The 15,033-nt window shown below is 29.1% G+C and overlaps 1 protein-coding gene across 5 annotated transcripts in view; it reads right to left on the reverse strand.

Annotated features, from left to right (window-relative positions):
• Positions 1-15,033, reverse strand: part of Hk (potassium voltage-gated channel subfamily A regulatory beta subunit hyperkinetic) — a 683,771-nt gene that overhangs the window by 54,784 nt on the left and 613,954 nt on the right. For 4 of the 5 annotated variants that reach the window (XM_075355871.1, XM_075355868.1, XM_075355869.1 and 1 more), the window contains one exon: positions 12,810-12,869. The exons of the other annotated variant lie outside the window; for it this stretch is intronic. In XM_075355871.1, the coding sequence (XP_075211986.1) occupies positions 12,810-12,869 (60 nt within the window). The remainder of the gene's footprint in view (positions 1-12,809; positions 12,870-15,033) is intronic. 5 annotated transcript variants of the gene reach the window in all.

The raw sequence follows: 15,033 nt of genomic DNA on the forward strand, positions 1-15,033 counted from the left end.
TTATTATAATAGTAAAAAGCGATATTTTTACTGTACTATAGTGGTTAAAAAAATGTTACCGTTTTATCTATCACTTATCACCCGAGTATTATTACTACTTTAACAATCAAGGCATAATAAACAAGTATTAATCAAGGCATAATTTGTACAAATCGAAAGAAAACGTCATCGGTTAATTTTTCCAGTACCTTAACTTTTTCACTACTGTAACTCAATCCCGCTAATGTCATCTGAGCCTTTATCACTACTCTCGGAGTCAGAATGCTCGCTCTCCAATGAGATAAACGATTCAACGAGATTGTCGATCTCACTTTCCTTTGATAAGTACTCGTCTTCAATTTTTTACGCGGTCGCACTTTCTTACCCGGTCATCTTGGCCCGTGCTTGCAATCTCTCTCGGTTAGCGTTTGAACTTGAGGTAAACTTTAAGATGTATTTTTACAGGCCACGTAGCTTTTAACATCAGCTGTATGAGTTCAGTCGGGTTGAGGTCCCAATGATATGGCGGCAGTCTTAAGATATAAACCCTTCCCTTGAGCAACTTCATCAAGGATATATCGACAAAATCTAGGTTTGTACAATTTTGTCAGTTTGTACAGCTCGGGCACAGACATAGCATCCGTGAAAGGAATATTACGTTTCACAAGCCAATCTTTTATATGTTGTTTTCCGTTCTGCGAGTTCAGGGCATTATTGATTTTAACATTATGGTAAGGAGCTTTGTCTATTACCAAAACACTCTTCAACTCCAAATTTGGCAGCAATTTTTCTTTCATCCATTTCATAATAACTGCTTACATTATCGTGATAGTCCCAGGTTTGATTTGTCGCTTTTCACGTTGTCTAGCTTTTGGGACGAAATATTTTTCACTGCCAGCATGAATTATTAATCTGAACCCAGACACCATATTTGGAATTGTCTGACCACGATTGATTTTTAAGGGGACTGCTAAGTTTATACGATTAATCGAGATAAATTATGGGCCGTTCTTGATTTCTGACACGCTTCGTTGTCCTCGGATAAGTAATTCTTTGTTCTCAAACGTCTGGCAATTCAATTAATAGTTTTCTGTTATTTTGGGTACTCCATTTGAAGCCAAGATCCTTCAGAACATATTTTAAACTGCTTTTCTGTCCTTGAAAATTAATACTCTCTCATAGATCTTGTAATAGAATTTTCACTGTAGGAAGGTAGTGTTTTTGCAGGTGAAAATTGTAAACTGTTCGTCTTACCGTACATTTATCGAAGTCGTCCAGTCCTGTGATACGCCTTTTAGAAGTTGGTCGTTTGTCTGGCGTTGAAAAATGTTTTGTTTCTTTGTCATCAATATCTGTTATTTTTTTCAGTTCGCTATTAATTATTGTCACCCCACGCTGCAGCAGTTCTTCCTTTAGCTTTGATAAAGGAATTGCCACAGCCTTGTTATTTGCTTCTTCCTTCATAAACTTGTAAACGTTAGAAATAATTTCTCTTCCTTGACTATGAATGTTGCATCCTTTTAATTTCGATTGAACGCCATTGTCCATTTTTAAGTATTTGTACAAAAACAAACTTTTTAAATATTAAATTACTACCATAAAATTGTTTGTAAGCATCAAATCACTATCACAACACTTTATTTCATTTATTACAAGAACATTACTGTACAAAAATCTTACGATCGTACACAACTTCGCAATGCTCGGTTGAAGACGGTTAATTTATACAATTTTTAGTATTACAAAGGCATATTTGGGAGAAGGTTGTTTAAAAATTAATTGTAACATTAGTCATCAAACTACAATAATTGGTCGTTGCTAGTGTATGTTGACATTAGTTATTGTATCAGCAAATCCTTAGATAAATATTAGTCTACATACGATGCCATAATAATAATATGATAGACAATAATACGCTAACTGTGGTGAGTCATTGCTTATATGATTCAGAGGAGACTGTGGAAGTGTCATGCTGACAGACAGTTAACACAATGTCTTTGGAAGAGAGACCTCTCTTACCCAACTACTAAGAGTTAGTTGAACTGGCCTGGCCGTGCATGCAGATAGTTTGGCACAACTGTATGTATATTACAGAAAATATTATAATTAAAATTACTGTTATGGATAACCAAAACATGGAGTTTTATAACAGGCTTACTTTTTAAAATAAATGAAAAGAGTAATAATGCAAGTTAATTTATAAACTGTTTAAATGTATGAGTAATTTACATAAACATTTTTATGTAAGAATAATTTAAATGTACAAGAAATGACTTATTAAAAATGTTTTCTGTTATTAAATTATTTTTCCAGAGCAGTTTATCCATTTTTAATGAAATATTGAATTTTCTAGGCCCTAATCCAAATTTATGTGCTACAGCATTTAAAAAATTATGCTGGGAATTTCTAACCCCCTTCATCGAACCATTTTTTAAAAAAAACTTTTTTTTAAAAGCCATTATAGTGCAGTAAATTTTAAAAACTGATTTGCATCTGTTCCTTACCAAATAACAGTGTTGTCTAAATTAACAGTTGACAACAAACATCAAAGAATGCCATTCACTGAATGGGCTTTGAACCAAGACGTATGAAGAATGTTTGGTTTTAGTTGAGGCACATTTTCATCTAGATGGGGTTATTAGAAAACAAAACTTGCATTTTTGGGCTTCTGAAAATCCATACATGCTTCATGAAACGGTGCATATCACTCCAAGAATTATGGTATGAGCCGCCCCTCACTTTCCCTTTTTTTTGTGTTTTTGGGGTAATAGGGCCATTCTTTTTTTAAACATACACTGAACAGTGAACATTACCTAAACATGCTACATAATAATTTGTGCCTCAGCTTCTTGCAAAAGGGTTTCAATTAGAAAACGAGTGGTTCATGCAGAATGGAGCCTGACCACACAGAGCTACTGTTGTTTTAGACTTTCTACATTAAACATTTAATGCAATAGTCATTTCAAACCGATTTCCTAAATGTTTTGCATGTGGACAGGACTGGCCCCCAAAATAGTCCTGATTTGAATCCCTGTGATTATTTTCTTTGAGAATTTCTAAAGGAAAAGATTTTCCCTAAACATCCTTGTGCAGTGATAGAACTGCAAGTGCTGTTACTTGTCATTATAATTATGCCAAAATACCATAACATTATATGATAGTGTAATTCCTATAATATAACCTCTAATGGCTCTTTAAAGGAAGACAGGATGATTTTGGATGAAATTTTTGATTTAAAGATTTATCTATTTATTCAGGGAACATAATATTATATCCCAAAAACAGTTTTAAGTTGAAAAATTTCTATTTTTTAAGACCTAGTACAAGCGAAAATTTCTTAGCAATGTTTTCTGTTTTGTTGAGTGACTGAATGAAAGTTAAGAAAGTTTTTAATGTTGAAATAAGTGTTATTTTATTGTTATATAAACATTTGAAATGCTACAATCGATAAAATTATTTAAAAATCAAAAAGGAGGACCAGGAAGATGGGCAAAATTAAACAAATTAGAGTCAAATAATGCAACAAACAAATAAACAAATGAAAGTGTTTTTAATATATCTACTGCTAGCACATCATCTGTTGAAAAATTTTCTCAGTCTTGTAATGTGTATATCCATGTGTAAAAATGTTAATGATATAAGTGTTAATTTAACAAAAGTTAATGTAATCGTTGACATTGAATTATTAACAAGTTTAATTTCTAAGTGTAAATAACAAGCACTGATTGATCAGTATATGTTTTGTGATGATAGTGATCATTTATTTTTATTTGGAGATACTACAAAAAGATAATGCTTAGCTTCAAAACTGTATATTCAGTGTAAATCTTCTAACAAAAACAAATCTGTTAGAACTAGTAAGAGAACAAGTTCAGGTTATGAAAGTAATGTTAGATTTATGTACAGCATTAGAGCCATAGGTAAGGGACAACAGTCTAGCATGACATTTCATTCTCATATGAATCTAGACTATGCTATCCTCTCGTTTTCAAAACTTTACTGAGGTAATTACTAATGTAGTAAAAGAAACTGCTCTTTATGATGGTTCTACTGATCTAATTGTTGCCACAAATGACAGAAGAGAGGTTATCAAACTTTAAACGGTGTGGTTTCAGCCATATATATTGATAACAGAGTAGAAGTTGTTAGTAAATACTCTCGTGGGTGTAGTTTAGCCAAGATCCATGAGAATAAAGAGCTGCAAAAAAAGCTTCGTAAAAGAAATTTTATAGGTGTTAGTGGTGGAATGGAGGTTGCTGGTTCAGTTGCTATTTTTAATCGCTCTATTGAGTTACATGGTGTTAGATATGTAATATATTTAGGCAATAGAGACAGTAAAGGGTTTAGAAAAGTTGTGGAGTCAGCAACATATGAAATAAAGGAAGTTGATAAGCTAGAATGTGTAGGAGACATTCAGAAACGAATGGGAAGTCAGCTGAGGAAACTACTTCAGGTTTTGAAAGAAAATGTTTTATCTGATGGTAAAACTGTTACTGGAAAGGTTAGGCTTATAAATAAATTAATTGAAACTCTACAAAACTACTAAGGAACAGCCATCAGAAAAAATGTAACTCGAGTAGAAGAAATAAAGCCTGCAGTGTGAGCCATAACTTTCACAGTACATCAACAGATGCTTTTCTGAAACATGAACTTTGTTTGACAAATGAAAGCATTTGGTGTAGGTTTAATAAATCAAAATTATCTGGTAGTGACTTCTCTCTCAAGAAATCAATTCCTGGTGCATTAGCAAAGGTTATGAAGCCCACTTTTCAAGTCCTAGCACATCCTGAATCATTATGGAAGTGTCTAATACATGGGTGGACACAGAAATCGAATGAGTCGTTTAATAATATTATATGGACTAGAACTCCAAAAAAAGTTTTTGTTAGCATCGATACATTGATTTTTGGGGTATATGATTCTATAATTACATTTAATGATGGCAATACTGCACGTTTACCTGTTTTAAAACTTCTTGGTTTTGATACTGGTGAGAACACTATAAATTACCTTAAAATCTATTTTAATTCTTTTGATTGATGTTTCCACAATTAACCTAATAACTGATATATGAGTACATATGTATTCTGTGTATGTAGACATAATTCCATTCACATAATATTGTAAATTCTACAAAAATATTTACTTTTTTAATCCTAATTTCAAGTACTTTTATATCCTGATTAAAATCAAACAGTCCCTTGAGATTTTTCAGCGTGGAGAATAGCCATTTCCTATTCAGGATTTTACAACTCGCCGCACACCAAACATCATCATGTGTGTGAGATTCATCACTGATGAAAATCTTGGCTGACATTCTGGAATTACGTTGTACAAACATATATACATACATACATACATGCGTACTAGATTGTCAAATATATTATCCTACCTTCTCAGTCGATTAAATATACATCCTTGCTAGCCAGTCAGGGTGCATGCAGTAGTGGGTGACTGCTGATGAATCGAATAATGAATGTTTGTAGGCTTAATGTAAGATTGAAGATTTGTCTGTCGGCTCAAGGATCTGTCAATCAATCAGTTTTGTTCTTTTTTACATGTACCGAACTTTTGAACAGTGTATCCAATTTTTTTTTTTATAAAAATTTCTAAAAAGGATTTTTAGAAATCCTTAATTTAACTTTGGATGCAGTTCATCAGAATAATTTTAGACAGATCCTCTCTTTTATGGACTCAAGTAAAATCAGTTGCACAGCTACTAAGTTCATTATTACAGGATATTATAAAATACATCAACTTTGAAAGAACATAATTTTTGTATTTAAGTTAACTACTGATTGTTGTAATAAGCTTTACTACTTTTGGAATAAGCAAAATTAAGCTTATTCCAAACTTATAGATATTAAGAAATATTTCAAAGGAAGAGAACTCAAAACTGTCTTGATAAATATTTTTAATCTAAAGATGGAAAACATGTTACGTAGTTTTCAAAAGTTTACGAGATGTTCATGAAAGTGTTGTTATTGTTTAAATTTAGTAATTAGTGATCTTTTTTCCACTAAGTTCTACTCTACTGATCATACACTGCTAAAAATAATAAAACTAAAATTCATTTAGACCAGTAAATAAGTGATTTGGATACATGTTAAATATCACTCCATAGTAGCAGTTTTAATCATTAGATGATGCAAGTATACACAAGCTTCTATTTTTTTAAAAATAATTTTAAACAGAACTCTAGTATAACTCCCACTCTTACATTGAAAAATCAAGATCTTGGAAGAAATTTGAGTATAGCAATGTATAAAAAAAATCAATGAATTCATATAAGTAATGATCATTTTAAAGTAACTATACTAAATGATACGTTTAGTTGAGACTGCTGTTTAAATGATGATAACTTGAAGTACTATTCTGTTTAAAAAATTGCACGGTCACCCATGGAAAAAGGAAATGAAATGTTTACATATGATATCGCACATTGTTTAACATTTCCATGTGTATTTATTTTTGTCATTAACACATATTACATCATTGTTCTTAATACATATATATTTATAAATCAGTTGACAGATTTTGACAATTAATTGTGATTAATGATCGATTATAATGTTCTGATTCATACAGAAATCTTTTACTTTACATTTAAACTTCCTTAATAAAAATTGTATGTAATTTTTATTTATATTGTAGCTATCATATGGGCTGTGGGTGATCTTTTACAAACTTTATCATTACCTTAATAACATTTAGTGTGCTATTGTATTTTGCTGAACTCAAATGCATCATAAAGTTTACATATTAATTATTAATTTCATAACTGTGTGATTTCGCATATTGCACAGCAGATTTATCATGTATACTATTCTTTAAAGATTGCTTAATCCATTTATATGGTATATTTAATTTAATTTTTAATTTTTTTTACCAAAAATGAGTTTAGAAGACAGCAGAAGTGCTCATACAAAAGGAAAGTCGATTAAGAGTGGGAAAAGGTTAATTATAACTAATGTTTAAGATTATTTCTTAAACATATTTCAAGATATTTTATGCAATATTTCAGATATTTTATCATTTAACGGAAGTTTTTTAACCATTTGAAAATTGCTATTTACTGTGACATAAAAACGCATATTGTTGAAATTATATCGATAAATTACATGGTGTGATGAACTGCCAATAACTGTATGGAATGTTTTTGTTGTGAATAATAGTTATAAATTCCCATAAGAAAGTTACAGTATATGCTACTCTGTAATCTCAGCTAAACGTGTCATTAAATATACTCATAGATGCAAACACATAAACAGGTATGATAATTAAAAATTAATTGACTAAGTGTATAAAAATCAAACTTCACAAATGATAAAGTTTATCTAATGTCTTTTTTCTTATTTTCCTTTTGTGTTCAGTGATCTCTTCGCTTTTTATCATCCAGCAGTAGTCACTTATCATAGATTCATCCCATCTGCCTTGATAATGTTGTTCCATCTGCAATGTTTCTTGGTGGAACCTTTCTCCTTGTTCATCGCTGATGTCACCCAAGTTTAAAGGGAAAAAGTCCAAACAAAAATATAAAAAATGAATTTTCAATGACATTCAGCAGCCTAAATTTCTCTAGTTCATTAAGAGATCATTTATAAGCTGATAGTGGTTTTCACTTTTTTTCTTTCCAAGAAAACCAGTAACGACGTTTTGAATGACTTCCCATGCTGCTTGTTTTTTAGGATTCAGTTTGCTGTCAAATATATTTTCACAAATTAATTAATTTGTGAAAATATGAATATTCCCTCTTAATATTTGTGATGAATATTCCCTCTTTTAATTTGGCTTCACTGAATATTGAAAAAACCTCAGCTAAATATTTAAAGCCGTTTTCATCTTTATCTAATGCTTTTACGAAATGCTTCATCAGGTCTAGTTTTAAATGTAGAGGTGGTAAAATAATATGAGCTGCTTCAACAAGGGGAATATTGACAACATTTTCCTTTCCTGGAGTAAACTGATTTCTTTTTGGCCAATCTTTAACTGTGTAGTGTTTATCTATAGTCCGATGATTCCACAAACACAAGAAACACATATATTTTGTAAAGCCACTCTGGAGACTGAGAAAAAGATCTATCGTTTTCAGGTCAGTGATGATTTGCAATGAGTGTTCATCATACTTAATAGCTTTTCAAATTTTTGACATACTTTCATATGTTTCTTTCATTCCTACAGTATGTGCTACCGATATAAAAGATAACTTATTTGAGTTATGCAACAACACTACCTTTAAGTTTCTTTTTGATGAGTCTACAAATAAATGCTAATCATGAATAACATATTTAGTGTTCAGCCATTAGCCTCCTAACATCACAACAGGAACAAATTAAACCACCTCTTCTAAAGTATTTCAGTAAATTTTCATTTCGATTTCTATGTACTAAAATTTTAATATCCTTGTTTAATAAATTCCATTCTTTAAGATGTGAACCTAGGAGTTCTGCATGTTGTTTCGGCAAATATAAGCCACAAATTAGGTTGCTCAGTTCTGCTTGTCTGATGAGGGGAGGTTCAGTATTTGATTCTTCTGGGATGTAATTAATATCTATTGAAGTTGAGGATTCACCGGTTGAGCCTTCTAGGGAATCAGAAATTTCTTTCCAAGAAGTTGGAGCGATCAGAAATCTGTAAATTAACACAATAAAGTAACGGTTTTGTAGCTGAACGAACATTTGGGTATGCGATACTGCTTTTATTGTTTGAATTGAAACCAATAACATTTGTTAAGAAAAAATAGCCCATTGTAATGGTTAGTAAGCTCTCATCAAATCATAGGTACACCAAAAGGCAAATGCTGTTTTTTCCTTTTAATCACTGAGGTAGTTTAACTAGCACTTGATGCATGCTACACGTGGGGCCCAGGATTTATCTTGGTCTCCCAAGAGGCAGTCAAAATAATGTTTGCAAGCAGTTTTCAGCTAAGAAATGTTATAGTTTAGACTGTAAAAAATAATAAAAATTTTATTAATTCACTTTATAAATTCATGGAAACTGCTTCAAAAAGATATTTTTCAGAACTTTTACATTTTAGTGTAAGTAATGTAGTAGTTGATACTGTTGTTAATCGCAGCTGTCTTGAAGTGGTTAGAAAAACTCTTTCAGTATAAGATTGAATAGTATATTTGATCTATAATGTAGTGAGTAGTATTCAAATATGAATGTTGTAGATAATATCTTTTTATGTGTTTTCTGTTTTCTATGGCTGATTTGCAGAGTTTAATTTTGTTTTGGTGTTTTTTGTGAGTGAATGTGCATTCAGTTTACCTGATGTAACATTTAATGTCTCATTCTGAATATTTACACTTCTGAATTGTTGTGTCTGTTAGTGTATATTATTAGATTGATGAATCTTACATATTTAGTTTAAAACATCATAATAATCAGCTTTTTATAAAAAAATTTTAGCAATTTAAAAAAAATGAAATATAGATAATGTAAAGGAGTACAACACGTCTAATCACGTCATATATAATAACTGATAATATAATTTAATTTATAACTTCCATACAGTTTTAAAGTGTAACTTAATAATTTTTACTTCCTTGTGCGAAGTAAAGGAAGTATTGTGATCGTGAAAAACTTCGGTTTTCAGATTTCAACGGAAATATCCATTTTGACCATCCCTGAATCCATTTTGTGACGTCTATCCACTAGTATCAGTGTCACGTCTGTATTTATGTATGTATCTTGCATAATTCAAAAAAGATTAGCCATAGGATCTTGAAATTTTGTACTTAGGACTGTTGTAACATTTAGTTGTGCTCCTCCCATTTTGATTGCAATCAACTGGATCAAAAGTGTTTTCTTAATTGCAGTAATAAGCTCTCATTGAGAACTTTTCAACAATATATCATAAGTGGTACTTATTTTCATTGGTTCCAAAATTATAGCCAAATGAAATTTTAATTATGAAATATTTGGATCTATAAGGGGAAGGTAACATCGGTTCGAATCAGACTTCATCTCCTTTTTTATTTTTTTAACTTTTTTTTAACATTTTTTTTTTAATTAAATAATTGATTTATTAATAATTATTAACCTGTGATGGTAAAAAAATTACAATTATTAATTAATTATTCAATAACAACACAAAAAATATGAAAAAATCTGAAGTTATTAGTGAAATAAAATTTTATGTACTTTTAAAAATGTGTATATGTAATTTAACAGGCATCATTACATATATGTGTATGTAACAGAGTTGGTGAAACATGATTATTATGAAAATATAATTTAGAATAACATTATTTTTGGATTTTCTAGTTTAATTTTATCTACATTAAAGTTAGCTACAGAGTGACTGAAAAATAGATCCTAACAAGTACAACATATACACTGAGGCATACAAATCCGATCTTTAATAAATTGCAAAAAATTCTTATCTTTTAATTCATTACTCCTCTGATATTATCGGACAATATTCTCCCAAATTGAAGTTGATCATCATTTTGTTTATTTGTTTTTTGTTGCGAATCATTTAATCGCTCTTTGGTTTGATATAATTCTTCTGATCTTAATTTGTGTACATGTTCTACAGTTTTCAAATTTTTTTCTCTTCATATTCATCATCTTCTCTTAATGTTTTTATTCTTTCCTTGGTCTTATCGTTTCTTCCTCTTTATATTTATTATCTCTCTTAATATTTTATTCTTTGTTTGGTTTTAACATTTTCTTCCTCTATATGTATTACCTTCTCTTAATCTTTTTATTCTTCTCTTGTTCTTAACATTTTCTTCCTCTTCATATTCATTCATCTTCTTGTTGTTTTTTTTTGGGATATATTTCTTCATGTTATCTTTCTTTTTTCTGTATCATTGTTTCTTTTTCATTTTTTAATGTTCACCAAATAATCCAATAAAAAAACTGAATATTTTACACCACTAGGTCGAAATTAATACTTGTAACTAGTACACAGGAGTTCACCAAACAGAATAGTTTAATTATTATAAATTTTATTTATACAACACACCAGACATCTAAAACTTTTGTTAATCAACAACTTATAAAGATACGCATAATACTGATCTAGTAATACAAGTAATAAAGGAAATTTTACCCTACCGTAATATTTCATGTAAGATTGCTGATTTATTAATTGTATAAATATTTGATTTTAATAAAAACTAATATTTCAGCAATCGTATAACTGTCCACTTTATTAAAGAATTGGAAGATTATATCTCACTTTCAAATGAAATAAGTTTAAATGAAGTGCAGCAAAAAAAATGTGTTTATGTAATTTAATAGGCGTACAAGGAAATTGTGCGGTGTCCACATCAGATTTTTAATTATTTTAAAATGTACCCTCAGATTACATAATACTGAACAATAAATTCAATATCTTTGTAAATTTTATTTTATTTGAGTGTGGTTTATCAGTGCACTTAAAAGCCCATCTAGTTCTTAAAGACAATATATACATCTCGCACTATTCAACCAAATGCTAGATTTATACTAATATCTTCAAGATTGGGTCGATAAATAACACTACAATCTGCTAAACCACTGATACGGAGCTAATAACTCCAGAAACATACTCTGAACTTATGTACCGTATTTAGAAAGTAACCAAAATATATTTTTAACAGGTTGAGTGCTACACCGTATTTTCATGTATTTGCCAACTCAACTTTTTTTGATTATAAATAGTACAAAAACACAATAATAATACTTTACATATTTCTGATTAATTGTTACTTTAAAATAAATTCAAATATTTAAAAAAAAACATTCAGCAAAAATTACCCAAAAATGTTTTTTTGAAAAATCAGTCTTGGATTTGTTCCCCGAGAGATAAATATGTCTCTCATAGCACTCAACCTGTAAAGTTGAAATACATTTTCTCAATGTTAATCTATGAGTGAAGAATAAACTTAATTGAGCTAAGTAAGCTGAAGTAAGGAACTTAATCAGAAAATGGTTGAAAATAAACAACTAAAAAAAAAAGTCACTGTTTTGGTGAACACTTACCCAATACTGGTTCAGTTCTCACCAGCCTACATTTTTCCCTTTTACTGGAAATAAGGAACTAATTTACTGGAGTAAATAATTTTTTTTTGTTTTGAGTTTACTGTAATGATTTTTGTACAGAGATATTATTCTGCTTTTCTCATTTGCTCACATGTTTGATACATCCTTATGCATCAAATTCTATTTAAATAATTTTATCACAAAATATTCCTGACTTTTTTAATTATATATTTGTATTGCCTAAATTACATTTAATTAGTTATATTTACAACTATAAACATGCTGAATTTTTTCTCATTATTTATATCTAAATATAAAAATCCCAGCTCACCGTTTTAAAATTGTACAAAGACTTTGCCAAAACCCAGTTAATGTTAAAATAATAAAAAACTTACTAATGTAACTTATTTAATACCAGGTTAAATTAGGCGACACACATTCTGATAGTATTTAAAAAAAATTAAATTATTAATGTTATAAAGAACTTTTTATGTATTACTTTTAAATACAGTGAAAGTATATTAAGCTCTAATAACATGCACATTATTAATATAAATTTTTATTGAGAAAATATTTATTCACTCTGTTATTGATTTAAAAATTACTTTTATCATGCACATTCAGTTCATAATTAAGCAGATTTTTTTAGATATTTAATTGTTCCAGTCACAACACTGGATAATTTTATCTTTAGCTAGCTTGCAACAAATTTATAGCTAATTTTTTATGCTATAGTATTTGAGAGCTGAATAGTACAGCATCATGCAAAATATATTTACATATACATATTTTCTTTTTTATCAACAATGAAAAAATTAATGTCCATGCAAATGTCAAACTAGGGACAAACTTACTTCTTTATTTGAAGACTGAGTTTCATCCTCTGTCCAACTAAAGGATTGATTGTATTTATTCTGCAATCAAAACATGGTATCAAGCTCTGGTATTGTTGGCTACAGGATTAGATAGGTTCAAATATTATCTACAAATTTACAATTTCTAATAGCATGTACAACGTATGAAATAAGTGGTTTTAAAAACACTATAAAATATTTTAAATACTTTGTATTTACGTCTACATATGGAAAAATCTAATTCACAAATAATTTTCTATACAGAAATAACATTGATGCTTACGCAATGTTTTTTTTTTTTTTTTTTTTTTTTTAGCAATACCATCAAAACTTTAAAAAAATATATAATAAAAGCAAAAATAGAAACTGCGACAAAAATTCCAATATAAATAATTATCTTATTCACTAATTTATTAAGCGGAATTATTATATTGATAAAATATGAATGTATATGTAATACTGCACCATTATGTAAAAAATTACATAGACCTAATTGTTATTATTGCTTAACAACTTCCTGTTTTAATATCTTATTCGATTTGGTGTAAGATTTCATCCAATTCAATTAACTTATATCCAGTTAAGATAAAAAGAAATTATACAATTTTATGTACAGGAAGCGAAAAAGTTTCTTTTTTATATAAATAAAAATATTTCCCTTTTAAATAGATAAGCTAATAAAAAAAAAAAAAAAAAAAACAATAAACAACAAATAATCAGGGCAAATATTATTTTATGTTATAATTTTATTTCTGTTTAGTTTTATGTTTATATTTATTTCTGCTATAGTTTTTTTGAAACGTATACAAAACTATAAACTAAATACATATAAATATTTGAGGGAAGAAGTTGTTGCTAACCACAAGAATAACCTTAAACTCTAAAGTTTTAAATAAATAACAAATGAAATCTGTAATAGTATATTACATGCATACGTATGGCAAATTCAGTTTATAAATAAATAGACATTGTATATTTTCGTATAAATTTGAGACTATTAAAAAATAATGTATGTACTATTTGGGAAGGATAGTTTAACCAATATACTATAATAAGAAGCCAAGAATTCTAAACTGTTTTTGATTAATAAAATATGTTTAATATTATTGTTTATAATTAAAAGAAGGTACTGCTTGCTCTGTACACCTATTTACATAAATAAAACTGTTATTGTTTCTTAACATGTATTGTACACCATTAATAGCTTTGTGACTTTACTCATTCTGTACCGATTATGATACCTAACCCATTCTGTGCTGAACTTAACAACTTGAGTTGTATGATGAAAGTTAAATTCAGTAAATCAATAAAATTATTGAAACTGAATGAAAAAGAAGAGCCAATGGCAAAACAATTTTATCGTATAATCAACATTGCAAACACTTTTCTAGAAGTATGAGACAAAACTTCCATTATATCCCCACATGTTTTTTGTTTGTTTGTATTTTATAAATTATGTTTACTAAAATACATACAATAAATACACAACAGAGTTAATATTTACAAAATAGTATGTATGATGTCACCTGCGGAGTGGTGATTCATTAACTAAAGAGTAACACTCTGCATACTTTCCTGTATCGGCTGCCATTCTGATACAGAAAATTTTATGGAAAAAAAATCACACATACATCACTTCATCTACCAGAAAGTAACCTTACTTAAATATTTAAAAGAATGGAAAAATGCATTTGACTGTAACTTCATAAAAAGCACACAGTAAAAAGAAATGCTAAAGGGACAATTTAATGCAAAATCTTGTTTACTTGTTACTCTACTATGATTCATGCCGTGAAAAATACTGTAAATATCACTATAAGTTTGAATATCATCTGGATTTCAGTGGGGATAGCATTCTGATGTGCAGCAGCCGCTATATTCAGTTCAGTGAAGAAATCAATGGGAAACACTCCATTCCTAATTCTCTCTCTCCTTAGTAAGAGTGACATGAATGTTTTTTATTTTTGGAAATATCTTAACTACCTTTGAAAATCCCTTTGTCTTTTGACACTTTCCTGTAACTGTATTGGTTACAATATACACTTATAATTATATCTGAGATGTTATTATATTTCAGGATATTATTTATTTAAATAAACAATAAATACATTTTAGAAGAGTAATGTTTCATCATCAAATATTACGCTTTCATAGTGTTGTTTCATCTTCACCATTTAAAACTGTTAAAATCATACTTGTTCATTAAACGTAGCTGTACGTTATC

Source organism: Lycorma delicatula, chromosome 2 (assembly GCF_047948215.1).
Source record: "Lycorma delicatula isolate Av1 chromosome 2, ASM4794821v1, whole genome shotgun sequence".
Lineage (NCBI taxonomy): Eukaryota > Metazoa > Arthropoda > Insecta > Hemiptera > Fulgoridae > Lycorma > Lycorma delicatula.